General features: G+C 44.6%; 1 protein-coding gene across 3 annotated transcripts in view; it reads left to right on the top strand.

Annotated features, from left to right (window-relative positions):
* The window catches only part of mtus2a (microtubule associated tumor suppressor candidate 2a), a 95,599-nt gene extending 74,311 nt beyond the window's left edge, over positions 1 to 21,288 (top strand). For 2 of the 3 annotated variants that reach the window (XM_020048435.3, XM_013134548.4), the window contains exons 6-16: positions 4,935 to 5,033; positions 5,975 to 6,156; positions 6,962 to 7,087; positions 8,183 to 8,249; positions 8,675 to 8,889; positions 9,133 to 9,238; positions 9,929 to 10,002; positions 10,622 to 10,720; positions 10,841 to 10,960; positions 12,425 to 12,525; positions 12,623 to 21,288. In XM_020048435.3, coding sequence (XP_019903994.2) covers positions 4,935 to 5,033; positions 5,975 to 6,156; positions 6,962 to 7,087; positions 8,183 to 8,249; positions 8,675 to 8,889; positions 9,133 to 9,238; positions 9,929 to 10,002; positions 10,622 to 10,720; positions 10,841 to 10,960; positions 12,425 to 12,525; positions 12,623 to 13,169 — 1,736 coding nt within the window. In that variant the 3' untranslated portion in view covers positions 13,170 to 21,288. The remainder of the gene's footprint in view (positions 1 to 4,934; positions 5,034 to 5,974; positions 6,157 to 6,961; positions 7,088 to 8,182; positions 8,250 to 8,674; positions 8,890 to 9,132; positions 9,239 to 9,928; positions 10,003 to 10,621; positions 10,721 to 10,840; positions 10,961 to 12,424; positions 12,526 to 12,622) is intronic. The other variant, XM_020048434.3, reaches the window with a different exon arrangement.
* The last annotated feature ends 251 nt before the right edge of the window (positions 21,289 to 21,539 follow it).

The following is a 21,539-nucleotide window of genomic DNA, read 5'->3' as shown; positions in this document are numbered from 1 at the left end:
GAGCAGATGTGTTAAATTTGGTGTCATCTTTCTCACACTCCCTCATACTGGTCACTGGAAGTTCAACATGGCACCTCATGGCAAAGACCTCTCTGAGGATCTGAAAAAAATAATTTTTGCTCTATATAAAGATGGCCTAGGCTATAAGAAGATTTCCAAGACCCTGAAACTGAGCTTCAGCACGGTGGCCAAGACCATACAGCGGTTTGACAGGACAGGTTCCACTCAGAACAGGCCTCATTATGGTTGACCAAAGAAGTTGATTGCACATGCTCAGCGTCATATCCAGAGGTTGTCTTTGGGAAATAGACGTATGAGTGCTGCCAACATTGCTGCAGAGGTTGAAGGGGTGGGGGGTCAGCCTGTCAGAGCTCAGACCATATGCCACACTGCATCAAATTGCTCTGCATGGCTGTCGTCCCAGAAGGAAGCCTGTTCTAAAGATAATGCACAAGAAAGCCCGCAAACAGTTTGCTGAAGACAAGCAGACTAAGGACATGGATTACTGAAACCATGTCCTGTGGTCTGATGAGACAAAGATAAACTTATTTGTTTCAGATGGTGTCAAGCGTGTGTGGCGGCAACAAGGTGAGGAGTAAAAAGACAAGTGTGTCTTGCCTACAGACAAGCATGGTGGTGGGAGTGTCATGTTCTGGGGCTGGTGATGGGTAAAGGTGAAGGACTGGCCAAGCATGTCTCCAGACCTAAACTCTGTTGAGCATCTGTGGGGCATCCTCAAATGGAAGGTGGAGGAGCGCAAGGTCTCTAACATCCACCAGCTCCATGATGTCGTCATGGAGGTGTGGAAGAGGACTCCAGTGGCAACCTGTGAAGCTCTGGTGAACTCCATGCCCAAGAGGGTTAAGGCAGTGCTGGAAAATAATGGTGGCCACACAAAATATTGACACTTTGGGCCCAATTTGGACATTTTAACTTAGGGGTGTACTCACTTTTGTTGCCAGCGGTTTAGACATTAATGGCTGTGTTTTTTGTGTTTTTTACGGGACTGCAAATTTACACTGTTATACAAGCTGTACACTCACTACTTTACATTGTAGCAAAGTATCATTTCTTGAGTGTTGTCACATGAAAAGATATAATCAAATATTTACAAAAATGTGAGGGGTGTACTCACTTCTGTGAGATACTGTATGGTCATGAAGGACTCCTAAGCTCCACAGAAAGTAACAAACGTGCCGTTTCAACATCAGGATACTGATAGAAATGGAACATTAAAAATATTATGTATGTATTTCTTTAATTTAAACATGATCGTATTTCAATAAGAAATTCCCCCATTCAAACCCCCCTTAATGAAGAACAACATTATGAGTACCGTGACGTCGCCCGGTATGGCGCAGCCGGGGCCCCACCCTGGAGCCAGGCCCGGGGTTGGGGCTCGTATGCGAGCGCCTGGTGGCCGGGCCTTCCCCCATGGGGCCCGGCCGGGCTCAGCCCGAACGGGTGACGTGGGGCCGCCCTCCCGTGGGCTCACCACCCACAGGAGGGACCATAAGGGGCCGGTGCGAAGAGGATCGGGCGGCAGTCGAAGGCAGGGGCCTAGACAACCCGATCTCTGGACACAGAAACTAGCTCTAGGGACGTGGAATGTCACCTCGCTGGCGGGGAAGGAGCCTGAGCTAGTGCGTGAGGTTGAGAGGTTCCGATTAGAGGTAGTCGGGATCACCTCTACGCACGGCTTGGGCTCTGGAACCAAACTCCTTGAGAGAGGATGGACTCTTCACCACTCTGGAGTTGCCCATGGTGAGAGGCGGCGGGCTGGTGTGGGTTTGCTTAAAGCTCCCCAGCTCTGCCGCCATGTGTTGGAGTTTACCCCGGTGAACGAGAGGGTCGTTTCCCTGCGCCTACGGGTCGGGGATAGGTCTCTCACTGTTGTTTGTGCCTACGGGCCGAACGGCAGTGCAGAGTACCCTTCTTGGAGTCTCTGGGAGGGGTACTGGAAAGTGCTCCGACTGGGGAGTCTATTGTTCTACTGGGGGACTTCAACGCCCACGTGGGCAACGACAGTGACACCTGGAGGGGCGTGATTGGGAGGAACGGCCCCCCTGATCTGAACCCGAGTGGTGTTCAGTTATTGGACTTCTGTGCTAGTCACAGTTTGTCCATAACGAACACCATGTTCAAGCATAAGGGTGTCCATCAGTGCACGTGGCACCAGGACACCCTAGGCCGCAGGTCGATGATCGACTTTGTTGTCGTCTCATCTGACCTGCGGCCGTATGTCTTGGACACTCGGGTGAAGAGAGGGGCGGAGCTGTCAACTGATCACCACCTGGTGGTGAGTTGGATCCGATGGCGGGGGAGAAAGCTGGACAGACTCGGCAGGCCCAAGCGAACTGTAAGGGTCTGCTGGGAACGTCTGGCCGAGTCTCCTGTCAGAGAGATCTTTAACTCCCACCTCCGGCAGAGTTTCGACTGGATCCCGAGGGAGGTTGGAGATATTGAGTCCGAGTGGACCATGTTCTCCACCGCCATTGTCGAAGCGGCCGCTCGGAGCTGTGGCCGTAAGGTCTCCGGTGCCTGTCGAGGCGGCAATCCCCGAACCCGGTGGTGGACACCGGAAGTAAGGGATGCCGTCAAGCTGAAGAAGGAGTCCTATCAGGCCTGGTTGGCTTGTGGGACTCCTGACGCAGCTGACGGGTACCGACAGGCCAAGCGGGCTGCAGCCCGGGTGGTTGTGGAGGCAAAAACTCGGGCCTGGGAGGAGTTCGGTGAGGCCATGGAGAAGGACTATCGGCTGGCCTCGAAGAGATTCTGGCAAACCATCCGGCGCCTCAGGAGAGGGAAACAGTGCCCTACCAACGCTGTTTACAGTAGAGGTGGGCAGCTGTTGACCTCAACTGAGGATGTCGTCGGGCGGTGGAAGGAATACTTCGAGGATCTCCTCAATCCCGCTGTCACTTCTTCCATTGAGGAAGCAGAGGATGAGGGCTCAGAGGTGGACTCGTCCATCACCCGGGCTGAAGTCACTGAGGTGGTCAAGAAACTCCTCGGTGGCAAGGCACCGGGGGTGGATGAAATCCGCCCTGAGTACCTCAAGTCTCTGGATGTTGTGGGGCTGTCTTGGTTGACACGCCTGTGCAACATCGCGTGGCGGTCGGGGACAGTGCCTCTGGGATGGCAGACCGGTGTGGTGGTCCCTCTTTTTAAGAAGGGGGCCCGGAGGGTGTGTTCCAACTATAGGGGGATCACACTTCTCAGCCTCCCCGGGAAAGTCTATGCCAGGGTACTGGAGAGGAGAATACGGCCGATAGTAGAACCTCGGATTCAGGAGGAACAGTGTGGTTTTCGTCCGGGCCGTGGAACACTGGACCAGCTCTATACCCTCTACGGGGTGTTGGAGGGTTCATGGGAGTTTGCCCAACCAATCCACATGTGTTTTGTGGATTTGGAGAAGGCATTCGACTGTGTCCCTCGCGGCATCTTGTGGAGGGTGCTTGGGGAATATGGGGTCCTGGGTCCTTTGCTAAGGGCTGTCAGGTCCCTGTACAACCGAAGCAGGAGCTTGGTCCGCATTGCCGGCAGTAAGTCAGACTTGTTCCCAGGGCTGCCCTTTGTCACCGGTTCTGTTCGTAATTTTTATGGACAGAATTTCTAGGCGCAGCCAGGGGCCGGAGGGTGTCAGGTTTGGGGACCACACAATTTCGTCTCTGCTTTTTGCAGATGATGTTGTCGTGTTGGCCCCTTCTAACCAGGACCTTCAGCATGCGCTGGGACGGTTTGCAGCCGAGTGTGAAGCGGTGGGGATGAAAATCAGTACCTCCAAATCCGAGGCCATGGTCCTCAGTCGGAAAAGGGTGGCTTGCCCGCTTCAGGTTGGTGGAGAGTGCCTGCCTCAAGTGGAGGAGTTTAAGTATCTAGGGGTCTTGTTCACGAGTGAGGGAAGGATGGAACGGGAGATTGACAGACGGATCGGTGCAGCTTCTGCAGTAATGCAGTCGATGTATCGGTCTGTCGTGGTGAAGAAAGAGCTGAGCCGCAAGGCGAAGCTCTCGATTTACCAGTCAATCTACGTTCCTACTCTCACCTATGGTCATGAGCTTTGGGTCATGACCGAAAGGACAAGATCCCGGATACAGGGGGCCGAAATGAGCTTTCTCCGCAGGGTGGCCGGGCGATCCCTTAGAGATAGGGTGAGAAGCTCGGTCACCCGGGAGGAGCTCAGAGTAGAGCCGCTGCTCCTCCACATCGAGAGGGGTCAGCTGAGGTGGCTTGGGCATCTTTTTCGGATGCCTCCGGAACGCCTTCCTGGGAAGGTGTTCCGGTCCCGTCCCACCGGGAGGAGACCCCGGGGAAGACCTAGGACTCGCTGGAGGGACTATGTCTCCCGGCTGGCCTGGGAACGCCTCGGTGTCCCCCCGGAAGAGCTAGAGGAAGTGTCTGGGGAGAGGGAAGTCTGGGCATCCCTGCTTAGACTGCTGCCCCCGCGACCCGGCCCCGGATAAGCGGAAGAAGATGACAGATGAGATGACAATTCCCCCATCTTCCCGACTTTACAAAATATTATAAGACATAACAAACATAGTAAGTTTAAGATAGCTATTGTGTCGGCTGTATTATTTCTAGTTGTTCTGCTTCTGTGTGAATCCCCTTTGTTGATTGCATACACCTGTGCCCCGTTTGCCCCTCATATAGGTTTCCCTGGTTCCCTGAAACGTTGTTGTTCATTGTTAATGTTAATTGTTTCACAAAGTGCTTTTACAGCCACACAGCCGATTAAAAAGATTGTTGTTGTTTTTATCCCAGATATAATAATCAGGAAATGCAGAAAATAAGATTAGTTACTGATGACTTAATTGGGTTGATTGCCTATGTCAATGTATCCATCATTTAATGAATGTGTTGTTGATTGTCTCTGATTGTTTGAATGCTTAATTTTGTGGTTTTGATTGGTTGCTGTGTTTGATTGACAGGTGTGAGGAAGGAGTTCCAGAGGAGTTCTGAGATCACCAGGTCCCTCCCCTCCTCTCCCAAGAGGCTGGCTGTGGTTCCTCCTAAACCACAGTCCCCTGGTGAGACACATTAAATTGGTGGAGGCTGGATCTGTATAGTATATATAGGAGTGTTGATCTGTATAGAATATAATGATGGGGGGTAGATCTGTATAGAATATATAGATGGAGGGTAGATCTGTATAGAATATATAGATGGAGGGTAGATCTGTATAGAATATATAGATGGAGGGTAGATCTGTATAGAATATATAGGCAGAAGGCTGATCTGTATACAGTATGTAGGTGGGGGCTGAAGGTGTGTAGAATAGATGCTGTTTGATAATAGTGTGGGCTGTGTGTTTGTATGAGATGATGGAGCACTCTGAGCCTGTTTAGGTAGACACCACATATCGAAAGACTGATTTAATGTAATGAAATGGTTCACGGTAAGGTAATTTGTAAGGAGATTATATGGTCAAGGGTCATGTCCCTACAGCAGGATAATGAAGATGTACCTCGGTTAAGTCATGTTGTTTTTATGGGGACAGGATGAACAACCATAACAGAGTCTGATGTAATCAGCTGAAGTTTGGACACTGGTACACTGAAAGAAACAGCGAGGGAGATAGGAAGAGAAAAGGGCACAGTAACGTAGTTGAAACACAGAGGCTCAGATGAACCTTTCTGTAAATCACATTTGACCTGCCGGTGATTCTAATATCTGTCTAAATCATCCATTGACACAGCTGTCTTCAGGGTATTTGATGGTGTGTTTGTCTCCAATCTGTGGCCGCACAGATTCATACCCAGCTATCCCTCTTTCTTTTAAATGCTCTCCCCAATCCTCTGTCCCCTCATCCTTCCTTTCTATTTCACCCTCTCTCTTTCCTCATCCCTCCCATCTCTACTACTCCCTCTTCTGTCTCTCCCCCATCCTCTGTCCCTTCGTCCTTCCTTTCTATTTTCCCTCTCTCCTCATTCCTCCCCTCTCTCCTACTCCTTCTTCGGTCTCTCCCCAGTCCTCTCCAGGCAGCGTCCAGCAGGGACAGTGCCCACCGGGTCTCCTCGCCGTGTCGCCCCCTTCAGGCCACAGCAGGATCAGCAGGAGAACATGCAGAAGGAGAAGGAGGAGGCGCAGAGGAAGGAAAGAGAGAGGGAGCAGGAGGAGAGAAATAGAGAGCGGGAGAAGCAGAGAGAGGAGGTTTGTGATAATTGTCTCGAGGCCAGATGTGTCTGATAGAATCCTAGGCATTATCTCTGGAAGCTAACGCAAGTCACCAAGTATTTGACATTATCTCTGGGTGCTAACATGAGTCATTTAGTCACAAGCATTATGTATTAAACAAGTCATGAGATCTCAGGCATTATCTCTGGAAGCTAACCCAAGTCACCAAGTATCTGACATTATCTCTGGGTGCTAACGTGAGTCATTTAGTCACAAGCATTATGTATTAAACAAGTCACGAGATCTCAGGCATTATCTCTGGAAGCTAACCCAAGTCACCAAGTATCTGACATTATCTCTGGGTGCTAACGTGAGTCATTTAGTCACAAGCATTATGTATTAAACAAGTCACGAGATCTCAGGCATTATCTCTGGGAGTGTTCTTGTCAGAGGAAGGGTTAGCTATTATAAAAGCGGTCCACCAAACCACCCCTCTTCTCTCTCGTCACCAGTTGTAGTAGTAAGTTGGTAGCTTGCACCACCAGGGTTTTTGGACATGGTTGAACTGCTCTGAATACGTCTCTTAAATGACTAAAATGGAATGGTTGTTGTTTATACGTTTTCTTCTCAGGAAGGACCACTTTGCAAACAAGGCTTTTAATGAATGCTATTAAACTCTTCTCTCACGGGATCTAATTTAACTGTTGTTGTATAATATAATTTTTTTTCATTTACATTTTAGTCATTTAGCCGACTCTCTAATCCAGAGTGACTTACTAGAGCAGTTATTGCTATCAGGTCAGGACAGACGGATGTGCATTTTGCCTTGCTTTGTGCCTAGGTGCAGAGGTTGCAGAGTCGCTGTGAGGAGCAGGACGAGCAGCTGAGGAACCTGAGAAACGAACTGAAAGCAACCAACCTGGGACTACAAGCCTTCATCATCACTACCCAGCATTACTGTCTGCAGGTAACACACACCACACACATACTAACCTGGGACTACAAGCCTTCATCATCACTACCCAGCATTACTGTCTGCAGGTAACACACACCACACACATACTAACCTGGGACTACAAGCCTTCATCATCACTACCCAGCATTACTGTCTGCAGGTAACACACACACACACACTCCAAATGCATGCTGGGTTGAGTGCATAGTGTGAGCAAAGTGCCATGTTGGGTTGCGTGCCACCATATATAGCGTGCCAAAGCTTTTAGTGGGTCACGCGGCTGAGTGGGTCAGGTCCGGTTTCTGTGTCCCTCTAAATGCTGTCAGGCCACACGGAAGAGATGTTACGTAAGACTGACGTGGCCCAACGTCATTACAGGAGCTCCTCTTTTTGAGTCTGTAGCGAGGGTAAAAGAAAAAATGTGGGTCCGAATTGGGGACCTGTCTGTGTTTTGAGAAACAAATGAACACAACTCCCCAAAGAATGTGCTGATGTTCTGTGCGTTATCTTTTCTGTTAAATGTGCCTTAAACTTCGCCTGATGCTATTAAAGCCGGGTCTCTAGTTATTACTAGTCGTATACCGCAACTCTTGCATGGAATGTAGTCATATAACTGTGATTGTCTGTTTGTGTCAAAATGTTCATGTATTTATTGTGCCCTCTGGTGTCTGCCTGTGTGTCATTGCAGTCCTACTCTCACTGTCATAGTTGATGATCAGGGGTCCTCTTCGCAATCTTTCAAGTAACGGTTATGACTTGGTAACTGATCCTAGATCTGTACCCAGAGTAAACTGATCCGAGATCAGTACCTAGATGAAAATTGATCTGTACCTAGGAGAACATTCTATTTTTCGGCATAAATGGTAGGTTCAGGGCAAAAGTTACAAATTGGGTTAGATGTTACGGGTTATGTTAAGGGTTAGGGTTCAGCTTTTTGAAGGCATTAAAGTGAGTTTATTGAGATTTGGGTTAGGGTTAGGCTATGAGAAGGGTTCTGATGACGTTTAGGGTAACAAAAAAAAATTTAAGGGTTAGGTAGTTTTTTTACAGGGCAAACAAATTTGGTGTCCCCATTTAGATCAGAACAAATATGTGTGTGTGTTTCAGAATGAGAGTGCGGAAGAAAAAGAGAAAGACCTCTTTCTGGAGATTCATAGGATCAAAGAGGAAGTGGGTGAGTGACCAACACCAATCACTGTATATCAGAGTCTAGTTACCTCAGTAAACTACAGCCACCATATTATTGCTAGGTTCCATTGTTCTGTGCCAATTACTAATGTACACTGGTTCCATTCTCAATGAAATGGAGTTCAACAAAAAAAAGGCAGGTATGAAATGTGTTCCTCTCAGCGTTAATCCATTGTCAGAATGACTACAATAAAGGTGGAAGGTTAAAGGTGACCGACATGTTTCAAATGTCATGACCATGTCCTCAGAGCACTTACCAACGTATCACTATGGTTGCAAAATGTACATTTCACAGAGCAATCCGTAGTTTTACTATTTAGTTGATTTAATTTGCAGTGTTTATTCAACCATGCATCTTCTATATAAAATGTTGAACTGTAATACTCAGAATCATATCCTCTCTGCACCCAGCTTCTAACACCGCCGAATGGCGAAGGCTGCAGAGGGACAAGGCGGAGCTGGAGGTGGGGTTTGAACGTGAATTTCAGGAACTGCAGCTGCAGCAGGAGAAAGAGCTAGCAGCAGTGGAGGCGGAGCTGAGGGCGTGTAACTCGAAAGAGACACAACACCTGAGGGCGGAGCATCAGGAAGAAGTGGAGGAGATCAGGGCCCAGCAGCAGGAGCAGGTCATAGACATGGGCGTCATGGGAAATGTAGTTATTGTAATAATTGGTGATAGACGTGATGGAAATGAATTATTTCCATGTGTGAGAGGTAGGGTGGGAAATAGAGCTCTCCATGGGTAATGGTTCTTTAATTGGAAGAATGTGAATGCAACTTTACTTACAGAAACGATGCAATGAATACATTATTTAATTAATCAACCTTTGAACCAGTGAATTTTTTTTATCTATCATTCAACAAAGCAGATAGAGGAGCTGATGGTGAACCATGAGGTGGCTATTCAGGAGCTGAGGGACATGCACAACATCACCATGACAACGCTGCACGAGGAACACGCACGCACCATGAGAGGTCACAGGGTTAATGATTGATGCACACACTTAAAGTGCTGTGAACTTTCTTGCTTTACATTCAGTTATAACCAGTTACATTCAAATTTTTTATTTAAATGTATAGAACTCTTAGTGACAAAATGTGCAAAAAGTTAAAGGGGTTGTGACCTTTCTGGTCCTGACAATGTTATTGGTATGTTCGATTAGTTGTTAAATATAATTTGATTTCAAGCAAGTGATTGTCTTTTATTTTAGAATTTAACTTACCTATGGTAAGTTGCTGGTGCCTGCAGTATAAAAAATCAGTCTGAATAGAGAAAAGGACTCGTTCTCATGTTTTGTGTCACTGTGAACTGCAATGAGTATGGAGAAAAGAAACAAACCCTGAGAATTGTCGGAGGAGATCAAATACAAGATTGTGGTCAAGCATGGAGAGACTTAAGGCTACAAGTATACCTCCAGAGACCATGATGTTTGTTTTTCCACTGTATGTAATGTTATCACAAAGTTCTCTACCGGTTTGGCCAAACTAGGTTATCCATAATTCTGTCAAAACCATTTCTGTTTATTAGCTATTTAAAAAGATACAGTAAATTCAGTTCTGTAATATTATCAGTGAAATAAAAAGGTGTGTAAACCAAATACTTTAGCCAACATTTATCAACATTTATCTCTATCAATCTCTTGATCTCTTTCTTTCTGTTTTTAGACCTGAGGAAGTCCTTTGAGCAGCAGAAGGCGAATCTGGAAGAAAACTTTGAGAAACTCAGACTCTCTTTACAGGTAAACAAACAGTAAACAAGACAGACTTCAATCCGTCTCAGCGTAGTTTTTACAGATCTCAATATTAAATTAATATTATATATTGATGGATTTCTCTGAAGCTCAGTGTTGATGCTACACTCCTAGAAGTGAAGGTACTATGTAGAACCTAAGAACATTATTTGACTGTTTCAGTAGGATAATCCTTTGAATTAGAAGAGGGTTCAAAACCCAAAAAGGATTTGTAGCTAAGGGCAGATCAGAATACACAAAGACAGAGAGCAGCTGATAGGACTGTTGAGAGATAGCTGATTGGACTGTTGAGAGACAGCTGATTGGACTGTTGAGAGACAGCTGATTGGACTGTTGAGAGACAGCTGATTGGACTGTTGAGAGACAGCTGATTGGACTGGTGAGAGACAGCTGATTGGACTGGTGAGAGACAGCTGATTGGACTGATGAGAGACAGCTGACTGGACTGATGAGAGACAGCTGACTGGACTGATGAGAGACAGCTGATTGGACTGATGAGAGACAGCTGATTGGACTGATGAGAGACAGCTGATTGGACTGATGAGAGACAGCTGACCACACATACGTTGGCACATTAATGAGTAATTCTGGTTTCCTCTGTGTCCAGGACCAAGTGGACACATTGACGTTCCAGAATCGCAGTCTGCGAGATAAGGCTAAGCGCTTTGAGGAGGCCTTGAGGAAAAGCACAGATGAAAAGATACAGGTACGGACCTACCCGAACCCACACACATAATACAAATACCACTGTTTTTGCTGAGTGTTAAGGTACCTGGTAATGCCCAGGATTTAACTCTGCGGGCTAACACTGTCTTCCTGTGCGTAGGAGGCCCTGGCCCCCTACCAGCACATTGAGGAGGATCTGAAGAGCTTAAAGGACGTTGTGGTGATGAAGAACACACAGATACACCAGCAGGAGAAGAAGATCTCAGACCTAGAGAGAGTGGTAAGCTCAACAAGCCTGTAGACACACAACATAGTGTCCCTTAAGCAGGCTGAGAAGAACCTGGGTCACACATGTACCTCTAGTGAATATGATTATCACTTGTTTATTCACACACAAGTTCCAAATGAAACATTAACTTTCACCCCTCTGACTGACATACAGTATAGACTGATATACACTCACCTAAAGGATTATTAGGAACACCTGTTCAATTTCTCATTAATGCAATTATCTAATCAACCAATCACATGGCAGTTGCTTCAATGCATTTAGGGGTGTGGTCCTGGTCAAGACAATCTCCTGAACTCCAAACTGAATGTCAGAATGGGAAAGAAAGGTGATTTAAGCAATTGTTGGTGCCAGACGGGCCGGTCTGAGTATTTCACAATCTGCTCAGTTACTGGGATTTTCACGCACAACCATTCCTAGGGTTTACAAAGAATGGTGTGAAAAGGGAAAAACATCCAGTATGCGGCAGTCCTGTGGGCGAAAATGCCTTGTTGATGCTAGAGGTCAGAGGAGAATGGGCCGACTGATTCAAGATGTTTTCTTGGCACACTTTAGGCCCCTTAGTGCCAATTGGGCATTGTTTAAATGCCACGGCCTACCTGAGCATTGTTTCTGACCATGTCCATCCCTTTATGACCACCATGTACCCATCCTCTGATGGCTACTTCCAGCAGGATAATGCACCATGTCACAAAGCTCGAATCATTTCAAATTGGTTTCTTGAACATGACAATGAGTTCACTGTACTGAAATGGCCCCGACAGTCACCAGATCTCAACCCAATAAAGCATCTTTGGGATGTGGTGGAACGGGAGCTTGGTGCCCTGGATGTGCATCCCACAAATCTCCATCAACAAGCAAGATGCTATCCTATCAATATGGGCCAACATTTCTAAAGAATGCTTTCAGCACCTTGTTTAATCAATGCCACGTAGAATTAAGGCAGTTCTGAAGGCGAAAGGGGGTCAAACACAGTATTAGTATGGTGTTCCTAATAATCCTTTAGGTGAGTGTATATTGTTGCTTTATTTTTTCTATATTTTCCATCTAGATATATTTTTGCTGATATACTCTTCTTCTTAACTCTAACTACATAGTTTGTCGGGTGCTATGTGATAAGAATTTCATTGTACAGGATGACGCTGTGCTGTTCATTGCATTTGACAAATAAACCTTGAAACTGATATTACCCCTGATACAGAAAGACCGATATGTATTTCACTTGCTGTCTGGTAAGCTGTTGTGTTAAATGTCTTGTTCACAACGGCATGCATCTAGGATCTGATATCAGCAGGCTTCTGGTTGCCAGCTCATTCGAGGTCACGTTTGTTCTAAACAGACACAGCAAAACAGGGAACTCTATCACAGACAGACAGGTAGACAGACAGCCAGGCTGACAGGCAGACTGACACACATGCAGGTGAAGGTGCGTCTCTATTCCTGTGCATTTTTGAGCAGGCCCAGAAGAACGTGGTGTTGGAGGAACGGATCCATGTGCTGCAGCAACAAAACGAAGACCTAATGGCACGGATAGACAATAACCTGGCACTATCCAGGTATCACACCTTATCTGTGCACACACATACACTTGTAATACTCTCTTGTTCTTAGTATCTCAAATGTCCTCCCTGCAATTTTGTGTTCTCCCAACAGACAGCTCTCAGAGGAGAACGCCAACCTCCAGGAAAACGTGGAGAAAGAGAGCAGTGAGAAGAAACGTCTGAGCCGGAACAACGAGGAGCTCCTCTGGCGCCTCCAGACCTCTCCTCTCTGCTCCCCTTGCTCCTCACCCCTCCATCAATCCTTTTCCACCTCCCCACTCCCTTCTTGCTCCCTTTTCTCATCCTCCCCTGGGACAGGGGGAGGGCAGGGCATCGACTACCCCATTCCATGCTGTGAAGGATACCCTCCTCCCACGCCTACATACTGCCACTCCCCGAGTCACAAAACCAATCAGAATCAGTCTCCAGGCCTGGCCACACCCACTCATAGGGCGTTCTCCAACCAGAATCAGTCTCCCGGGCCGGCTACGCCCACTCACAGAGAATTCTCCAATCAGAATCAATCTCAAGGACCGGCCATGCCCACTCATAGAGGATTATCCAATCAGAATCCGACATTAGGACCGACAACGCCTACGCACCGAGCATCACCCAGTCACTGTCACTCTCCTGCTCGGCTCAATCCCCTAATGAGATGAGCTCTCTTTCTCTTGCTCTCTTTCTTCTTCTCTGTCTTTCTTCCTTTCTGTTCTCTGTCAATCTCACCCTTCTTTTCCATATGATATGATGGCAGCATGTGTATTACAAGATTTTTGTGATAGATAAGATGACGTTTTCTCCAGCTTCGATGACTGATTAAGGACAGAGGAGAACTCCACTAGCATCTTGTTGGCTAACTCCACAAGCATCTGAATGGTTAACACCCCTAGCATCCTGTTTGCTCTCCACTAGCATCTCAATAGTTAACTCCACTAGTATCTTGTTGGCTAACTCCACCAGCATCTCAATGGTTAACTCCATTAGCATCTTTTTAGTCTACTTCACTAGCATCTTGTCAGAGGTGTAAAAAGTACAAAGTAAAAGTACTTGGCTGGGTACAGCTGTGTTCACCACATGTAGTTAAGACCTACATTACCAGGTAAAGAGAGTTAACCAGTGGGTAATACAATAAAAATGAAGAGTGAAAAAGATCAGTTTAGGTCACTGGTTATTTACGAACTACCTTTACCTGCTTATTTAAGTCTTAATTAGGAACTGGTGAACACAACTAAGTACTTTTACTTTGTACTTTTACATCTCTGCATCTTGTTGACTAACTCCACCAGCATCTTAACGGTTAACTCCACTAGCATTGTTTTGGCAAACTTCCCCAGCATCTCAATGGTTACCTCCACTAGCATTGTTTTGGCTAACTCCACCAGCATCTCAATGGTTAACTCCACTTGCATCTTGTTGGCTAACTCCACCAACATCTTAATGGTTAACTTCACTAGCAGTGTGTTGACTAATGTCACTAGCATTTTGTTGGCTAACTCCACAGGCATCATGTTAACTATTTCCAGCAGCATCTCCAAGGTTAACTCCACTAGCAGCGTGTTGACTAACGTCACTAGCATTTTGTTGGCTCACTCTACAGGCATCATGTTGACTATTTCCAGCAGCATCTCAAAGGTTAACTCCACTAGCAGCATGTTGCCTAACCCCACCAGCATCTCAATGGTTAACTCAATTAGCATCACAATGCCGAACTCCACTAGCATCCCAATGGTTAGGGAAAAGCCAAATGAAGCCCTCTGTCCTACGCTCCACTCTCGGCCCTCGATTTTCACATTCACACGTCTCCACCATGTGCGCAAGTGGTCCAAAGGAGGGAGCTAAAAATGGTCATGGTTGCAGTGGCTAACTGGGCTCCTAAACCCCTTCCAGGAATTGAGCAACACTGTGCTTTCCACGAGCAAAGTGGAATCCCACAAGGCACTGCATAATTTTTTTGCTTGCACAATGTCACACGAAGGAATGGATAGGCGTGCCTGAATATATGACACCAGCATTTGTTTATTTTCAAGATTTCAAGAGCTGACACATATTCAAAACAATATACCTCCTACGTATATGAAAAATTATGTTCATTTCTTTGAAAATGTTTTATTAATGAATTGCATCATTCTGAAATAGATGCCTTTATTAAAATTAGGACATGGATCTGGATTGGGATTTCGAGGTTAACTCCACTAGCATTTTGATTGTTACCTCCACTAGCATCTTCATGGCTTACTCTACTTGCATCTTCATGGTTGACTCAAATAGCATCAAGATAGCTAACTGTACTAGCATCTCCAAAATGAATAATGTATGTCACCATTCAACACCAAAACACTAAAGAATGCTGGAGACATCTCTTTCTTTAGGCATCCCATTTTTGCCCTGGATTTGTAGCACATTGACTTGCTACTATTTGGCTGGATCCCACAACCTCACATTGTTATACAAATGCAGAATGTTAGGATATAGTGCAACGAACCATGGGCAGTGAAATGTAGACTCATGAAATGTAGATTGTAGAATGCACCTCTGAAACGGAATTACAATTTCAAATGAAGACCAACTGATCTGAACTGAATTCCACTCTTTTTGTATTTTACATGGAACTGATAGGCCTCTTATTACAGTGAAGACAGTGAATGGAAAAGGAGAGAAACAAACTGACAAATAGACAAGGAGTACCCCCAGATGGAAATGTGAGATCTCTGCTCAGTTATCAGGGGTGGTCTGGGACCAGAAATCAGCCAAGGCTTTTCTACACCGGCCCATGCCCTGTTCATCTTAACTCCCAGGAACATTTCTGTTCAAGCACTGACAAAAAAACATATGGAACCAGGGATCCAAAAGAAATCAAACATTAGCTGGATTCTCCCAAACGCCTTAGAGTCCAGGTTTTCGTTTTCTGAAAGACCACTAACCAGCAAATAATGTTCAACAGTCTTCAGATGCTACAATTTTACAGACAATTTTTAACATTGATTGATGTTTGTTAAACTGTTTAATATATGTGCCGGCCTGAGACGCTCCACAGTTTCTGTTTTACCAGCAACAACACAATAACAGAAGTGCTTCCAATGCAGACTGAATCCAATTTCGCTAGTCTTCCAATCTCTTACTCTACATGTACTTCTGCATTGGGGATTTAGATGTATCTCCTAGTCTCTGAATCAGGATCAGATAATAAGCACATTACTCTGCTCAGAGAATGCCTGGAATTGGCATGTAAACATCAGCTAAGATACATAAGTTACAGCAATATGACAGTCAATGGCAAAGTGGATGGCATGGTTTATAACCACTGACGGATGCACACAATGTCTGAGCTGGGTAACATGACTGTCAGCTATGTTTAGGAGCATCAGCAGCAAATTCAACTTACTGATCTACAAATAACAGTTTGTTATTTATGATGTGAGGTGATTTGTCGATCAGTCAGTCCGCAAAGGACTGCATTTTGCTGACGCAATGGTTTGGTTCTAGAGTTAATCTGATCCTAGATACTTGGTTAACGGCAACATTGAGCTCTTGTACTCTGGGTATCTCTCAGGTTGACTTGCACACAAAAAATCCGTCTATTGGTACTGTCAGATACAGAGGGAACCCTTTTCTTACTCTCTGTAATCAACAAGTACACTGTACAGGTGGCTCTCATTCACCACTCTAGTCCTAAAATGGCACCCTGCGTCCTTCATGGGACACTATTACGTTCAACTGTGGTTGAGTGAAGTTCACTACATTGTATACAATGTGCCATTTGGGAATCAGTTGCTGGAATGTTTCAAAATACCGACCACAGGAATTGTCGTTGTGATTGTTGATGTCGTTTTGTAAAAGTGATATTTGTAAACTTATTTATTGGATCTTTTTACACTTTATCTACTTCAACAAGCATGTTATTTACTGTGACATTGTTCCATTCTCTACCTCTCTCTGTTTTTAGCAGGTGTCCGGGTTCTTCCACATTCTACTTCCCAGGTTATCCTGAAATCCTTAAAAGTAAAGGTTTCCTGGAATACGAAGGAATTTGTTCAACAAGTAATGCTGGGTGAACTACTGTCATCCCTTAGTGAATATTTTAACATTGTGCCAATTTTTTAACCGAAACATTTTCTAATCCAGGCAAACTCAAAATTTCTAAGAGCATGAAGCACCGTTTTGTAAGAATAAGACAAGTTTTCTGTTAATGCTTTGTCAATAGTTATCTTAAGTGTGTAGACAAAACAGGAGAATCTTTTCTGAAAAATAGTGAAAAAGGGATATGCCCTCAGAGCCTGTTTCAAAACTTTATTGTTCAAGCTTTTCCCTTTGGATGAATTGGAGGATTCGGCCCATACCTATTTTACCTAGATATAGCTATAATAGTGAGGACTGTAGTATGGACTGTGTACATAGATTTGTATACTATAGTGTAGATAAAGAGATACTGGGGGTGTTTATCAACCCCACTGATCAGGTTTCTTCTTGTGCTGCCAGTGCTAGTTTAGACCCTTGTGTTACTAGAGAACACCATGTTTACTTTCTTCTGCAGTGAGGAAGAAATGGATTGTCTTCCTCGTGACATGGGTGACACTGTGTTCACAGAATTGGAAATAAGAAGCATTAGGATATCTCTGGACCACATGACATATGATAGTTAACCTGGTTTGGATGTCTCTAGACCACGACTTATGACAGTTAACCTGGTTAGGATGTCTCTAGACCACAATTTATGACAGTGAACCTGGTTAGGATGTTTTCTAGACCACAACTTATGACAGTGAACATGGTTAGGATGTCTCTAGACCACGACTTATGACAGTGAACCTGTTAAGGATGTTTTCTAGACCACAACTTATGACAGTGAACCTGGTTAGGATGTCTCTAGACCACGACTTATGACAGTGAACCTGGTTAGGATGTCTCTAGACCACGACTTATGACAGTGAACCTGTTAAGGATGTTTTCTAGACCACAACTTATGACAGTGAACCTGGTTAGGATGTCTCTAGACCACGACTTATGACAGTGAACCTGTTAAGGATGTTTTCTAGACCACAACTTATGACAGTGAACCTGTTAAGGATGTTTTCTAGACCACAACTTATGACAGTGAACCAGGTTAGGATGTCTCTAGACCACGACTTATGACAGTGAACCTGTTTAGGATGTCTCTAGACCACATTACCTAATGATAGTTAACCTGGTTAGGATGCCTCTAGGATTGACCCAAATAACATACAGAGTAAACCAGGTTAGGCTGTCTCTAGACCCACATGCAGCTGTGGAACTGACTCTAAGCCCTGAGGGGTCGGGTTGCTCTCGTGGGCCCCAGCCACCACCTCTCAGGCCTACAACTGCGGGGTCCTCGACCTCCAGGTAGTCCGCAGCAGAGATATAACACTTTATTTTTTGCCAGATTATCATAGTTAAAAGCATACTGTAAGCTCACTCCACAAAGGACAACACACATCAATCTTAACGCAGCGTCTTAAAGCTCCTCAGGTAGTCAAAACCATGGATAGCAATGCCCATCAACCATTCATCGCCGGAAGCACCTAAAGCACCTGTTAGGCACACAAATAGACGTAGATTCATAGATGTTCATGTGAACAAGACAGCGTGTAAGAAACAGTTTAAGCACAACACAGAACGTAGGCTATACTTTCTTCCCTCCGTGCTGATAGGTGATGGTCAAGAGGGCCTGTAATAACATTGACTTATTTCCACTAAATAAAGACCTATTAATAAAGAACAAAAGACAATTCACTCACCAGGTTGTCTCTGCTCAGCCGATTTAGCCATGTTGTATTGTAATGTTATACATTTATTAATTCCGTGCACTCCATAGAACAAAGTAAAATCCCCAAAAGTTGACAAATAAACTATTTACAAATCAAGGTCCCAATTTAAAATGGCATCTTCCTCTGCTTCATGTGGGCAAACCTGCCAACCACTTTGGCTTTGTAAATGTCACGCTCGATACAAAGCAAAGTGAGTCTGGATTGCTAGGCCTCATCCATACATGCACGTAAATTGCTCTTGATGTGTTTCAGCCAGCTGAAAACTCACTCGGCACTGGCAATGCTGATGTGGATGGGTTTGTATATTCTATGTAGAATCGTAAGTAAAGAAAAAACAAAGTAGTAAGTGGAACACTGGATATACCCCATCGCCCTGGTGTCTGTACCCATCACCCCCGTGTCTATACCGATCACCCTCGTGTCTGTACCCATCACCCCTGTGTCTACACCAATCATCCCTGTATATATACCCCATCGCCCTGGTGTCTATACCCATACTCTCGTGTCCGTACCCATGACCCCTGTGTCTATACCCATCACCCTTGTGTCTGTACCAATCACCCTCGTGTCTGTACCCATCACCCCTGTGTCTGTACCCATCACCCCTGTGTCTATACCCATCACCCCCGTGTCTGTACCCATCACCCCCGTGTCTGTACCCATCACCCCCGTGTCTGTACCCATCACCCCCGTGCCTATACCCCATCACTCCTGTGTCTGTACCCATCACCCCTGTGTCTGTACCCATCACCCCTGTGTCTTTACCCATGACCCCCGTGTCTAAACTCATCACCCCCGTGCCTATGCCCCATCCCACCTATGCTATTTCCGCTTCTGTCTACATGACTTATGACAGTTAACCTTGTTTGGATGTCTCTAGACCACAATACATACATTTAACCAGGTTAGGATGTCTCTAGGCCTACATGACATATGCAGTAAACCAGCTTAGGATGCCTCTAGTCCCACATGACATATACGGTAAACCAGGTTAAGATGTCTCTAGACCCACATGTCATATACAATAAAACAGGTTAGCATTTCTCTGCTATAGACAGTAGTTCCATTGTTTTGAAGGCTTCCAAATTCTAGTGTATATTATTTTTCAGGCACTTTTTCTGTGTTTAGTATCAGTCTCTTATACTACCCTGACTGACACAACCTACGAGACTCGCTGGTCTGGACAAGAGCCTACCTACTAACCGCAATAATGTTTTGATTGGTTCTTATTTACAAGTTACTTGCTTATCTTCCTCATCAGTTCTCTACACCACATATTTTGGAATTAACAGTGGGACGGTGCTTTAGTAAAGCATTGACCGCAATTTCTTCAATTTTAAATGGGGATATCCAACCAGCGGTGCGCATTGCCTTCATTATCAATGGCTAGATTATATGAATTAAAAAGACAATGATGAGGATTTTTACTCTGTAACCCTTTGGACTCCTACACAAAGAAGCTGATCTGACACCGGGTCAATACGATGTCACAAGTACCCCTTCCAATATGCACACTGTCTTTCCATACTTGCTGATATCTATGAATTGTTCTCAACTAGGCCTGCTCTAAGAATGTTTATGTCAGTCAGTCAAATATGCTAAAGGTTAACTGTCCTGAACAGAAAATATATACACAACATGTAATGTTGGTCCACTATTTCAAGGGTTGAAATAGAAGATCGCAAAATGTTTTCACACACATAGAAAGTTCTCTCAGATTTTGAATGCAAATTTGTTTAAATCCCAGTTAGTCTGCATTTCCCTTTTCCTTTCAAATGTTTGCATGTTGTTTTTATATTTGGTCAGTATGTTTGTTAAAACTTTTTAATACTCTTTCATGTATTTTGGGGTGGAATGTGTTGATACTAATGCCTCTACAGTAATATTACTACTGTGGATATGGGTGGTTTACTGTACAAATCAATTGTAAAATTATGTGATTGCTCTTTCTGTGTAATAGTACAGGATGCAAAAATCAAAGAATGTATTTGTAATGTATAGAAAAGATTTTCAAGAAAAGTTAGCTAATTTTAAACTTTAAAACATAAAATCTTGAAACCCCAGCACTGATATGAATTGTTAGCAAAACAGCCAGCTGCAAAAATGTAGTAAAATGAACTGGTGCTTTTTTTCAAATGGTATAGCATAAGCTATCTGTGTTTATAAGTGATGGCACTATGATCATTTAGACCTTGCCATGTTTCCAGTCTTTTAATTAAAGGTCCTCTGGTTTTGTAAATCTGTACATCTTTTAAAAGGTCCTCTGATTCTCTAACTCTTAAGGCTTTGATTATTCTCTGTCAACTTGTTAAGGCTTTTATTAATTCCAAACTGCCTTAGCAATGTTAGCACAGTGTCTTCAATTGCATAATCCATACACTTATTTAGAAAAATCAAAGCTTACTTAAAAGGGGGGGGTCACCATATTTTCAGTTGCTGTATGTTTTCACCCAAGACCAGTTTGTGATTCAACCAGGAGCTACTGCCTAAATACTGTTATGTGGCTTTAAATGAATAGAGCTCTACAATTTTAAACCTGGAGAGTGAACAGGTGTTTTATGACATGTCAATTTGTCTTTTACCTGTTGTTTTACTCCAACTCTGTATATTTGAGTGTAAATACATTCACTACATGAGTCGGTTGGTGTCTTAGCACACAACTTAACAGCAGCATGTTTTTGTCATAGCTGGGCCCTTTCCTCCCACCTTCTATTGTTCCTTTTTCTTCTCTACCCTCTTTGCATTGTAATGGTATTAAGTGTTGTATTAGTATACCCACTAGCTGCAACTGAGGCAGTGGCTACTCCTTCTGGAAATAGTCATCTGACATTTTAGAGTAGAAAGGACTGGAAACCAACATGGAATGGAATACAGAACATGCACAGTAGGTTCACAGTATGTCAAATGATAAACACATTTGTAAACTGTACGTCAATGCCTGTATTAGCACTTTTTCCTGGAAGATTAAGGTATTAAAAATGACTATAAAATGTGAGAATGGTGTCGTGATGGTTGTATATTTCCCAACAGTGTTTTTCTGTTCAAAGCACCTTTGGTCAGTTCACAGTCAACAATGACCTTAGTCAAAGATACAGTGCAGGGGCTAAGACCTGAAGAGTGCTGTACATCATAGGCACAGGAAGTAGGGGTGCTGGGGGTGTTGCAGACCTCATGTCGTAGCCTCAGCACCCCTTCACTTGACCTTGGCACCCCCTGATGGGGTCTCGGCACATCCTGATGCGGACT

Source organism: Esox lucius, chromosome 7 (genome assembly GCF_011004845.1).
Source record: "Esox lucius isolate fEsoLuc1 chromosome 7, fEsoLuc1.pri, whole genome shotgun sequence".
Lineage (NCBI taxonomy): Eukaryota > Metazoa > Chordata > Actinopteri > Esociformes > Esocidae > Esox > Esox lucius.
The sequence above is the reverse complement of the archived record's forward strand: the minus strand, read 5'-3'. Positions and strand labels throughout refer to the sequence as shown.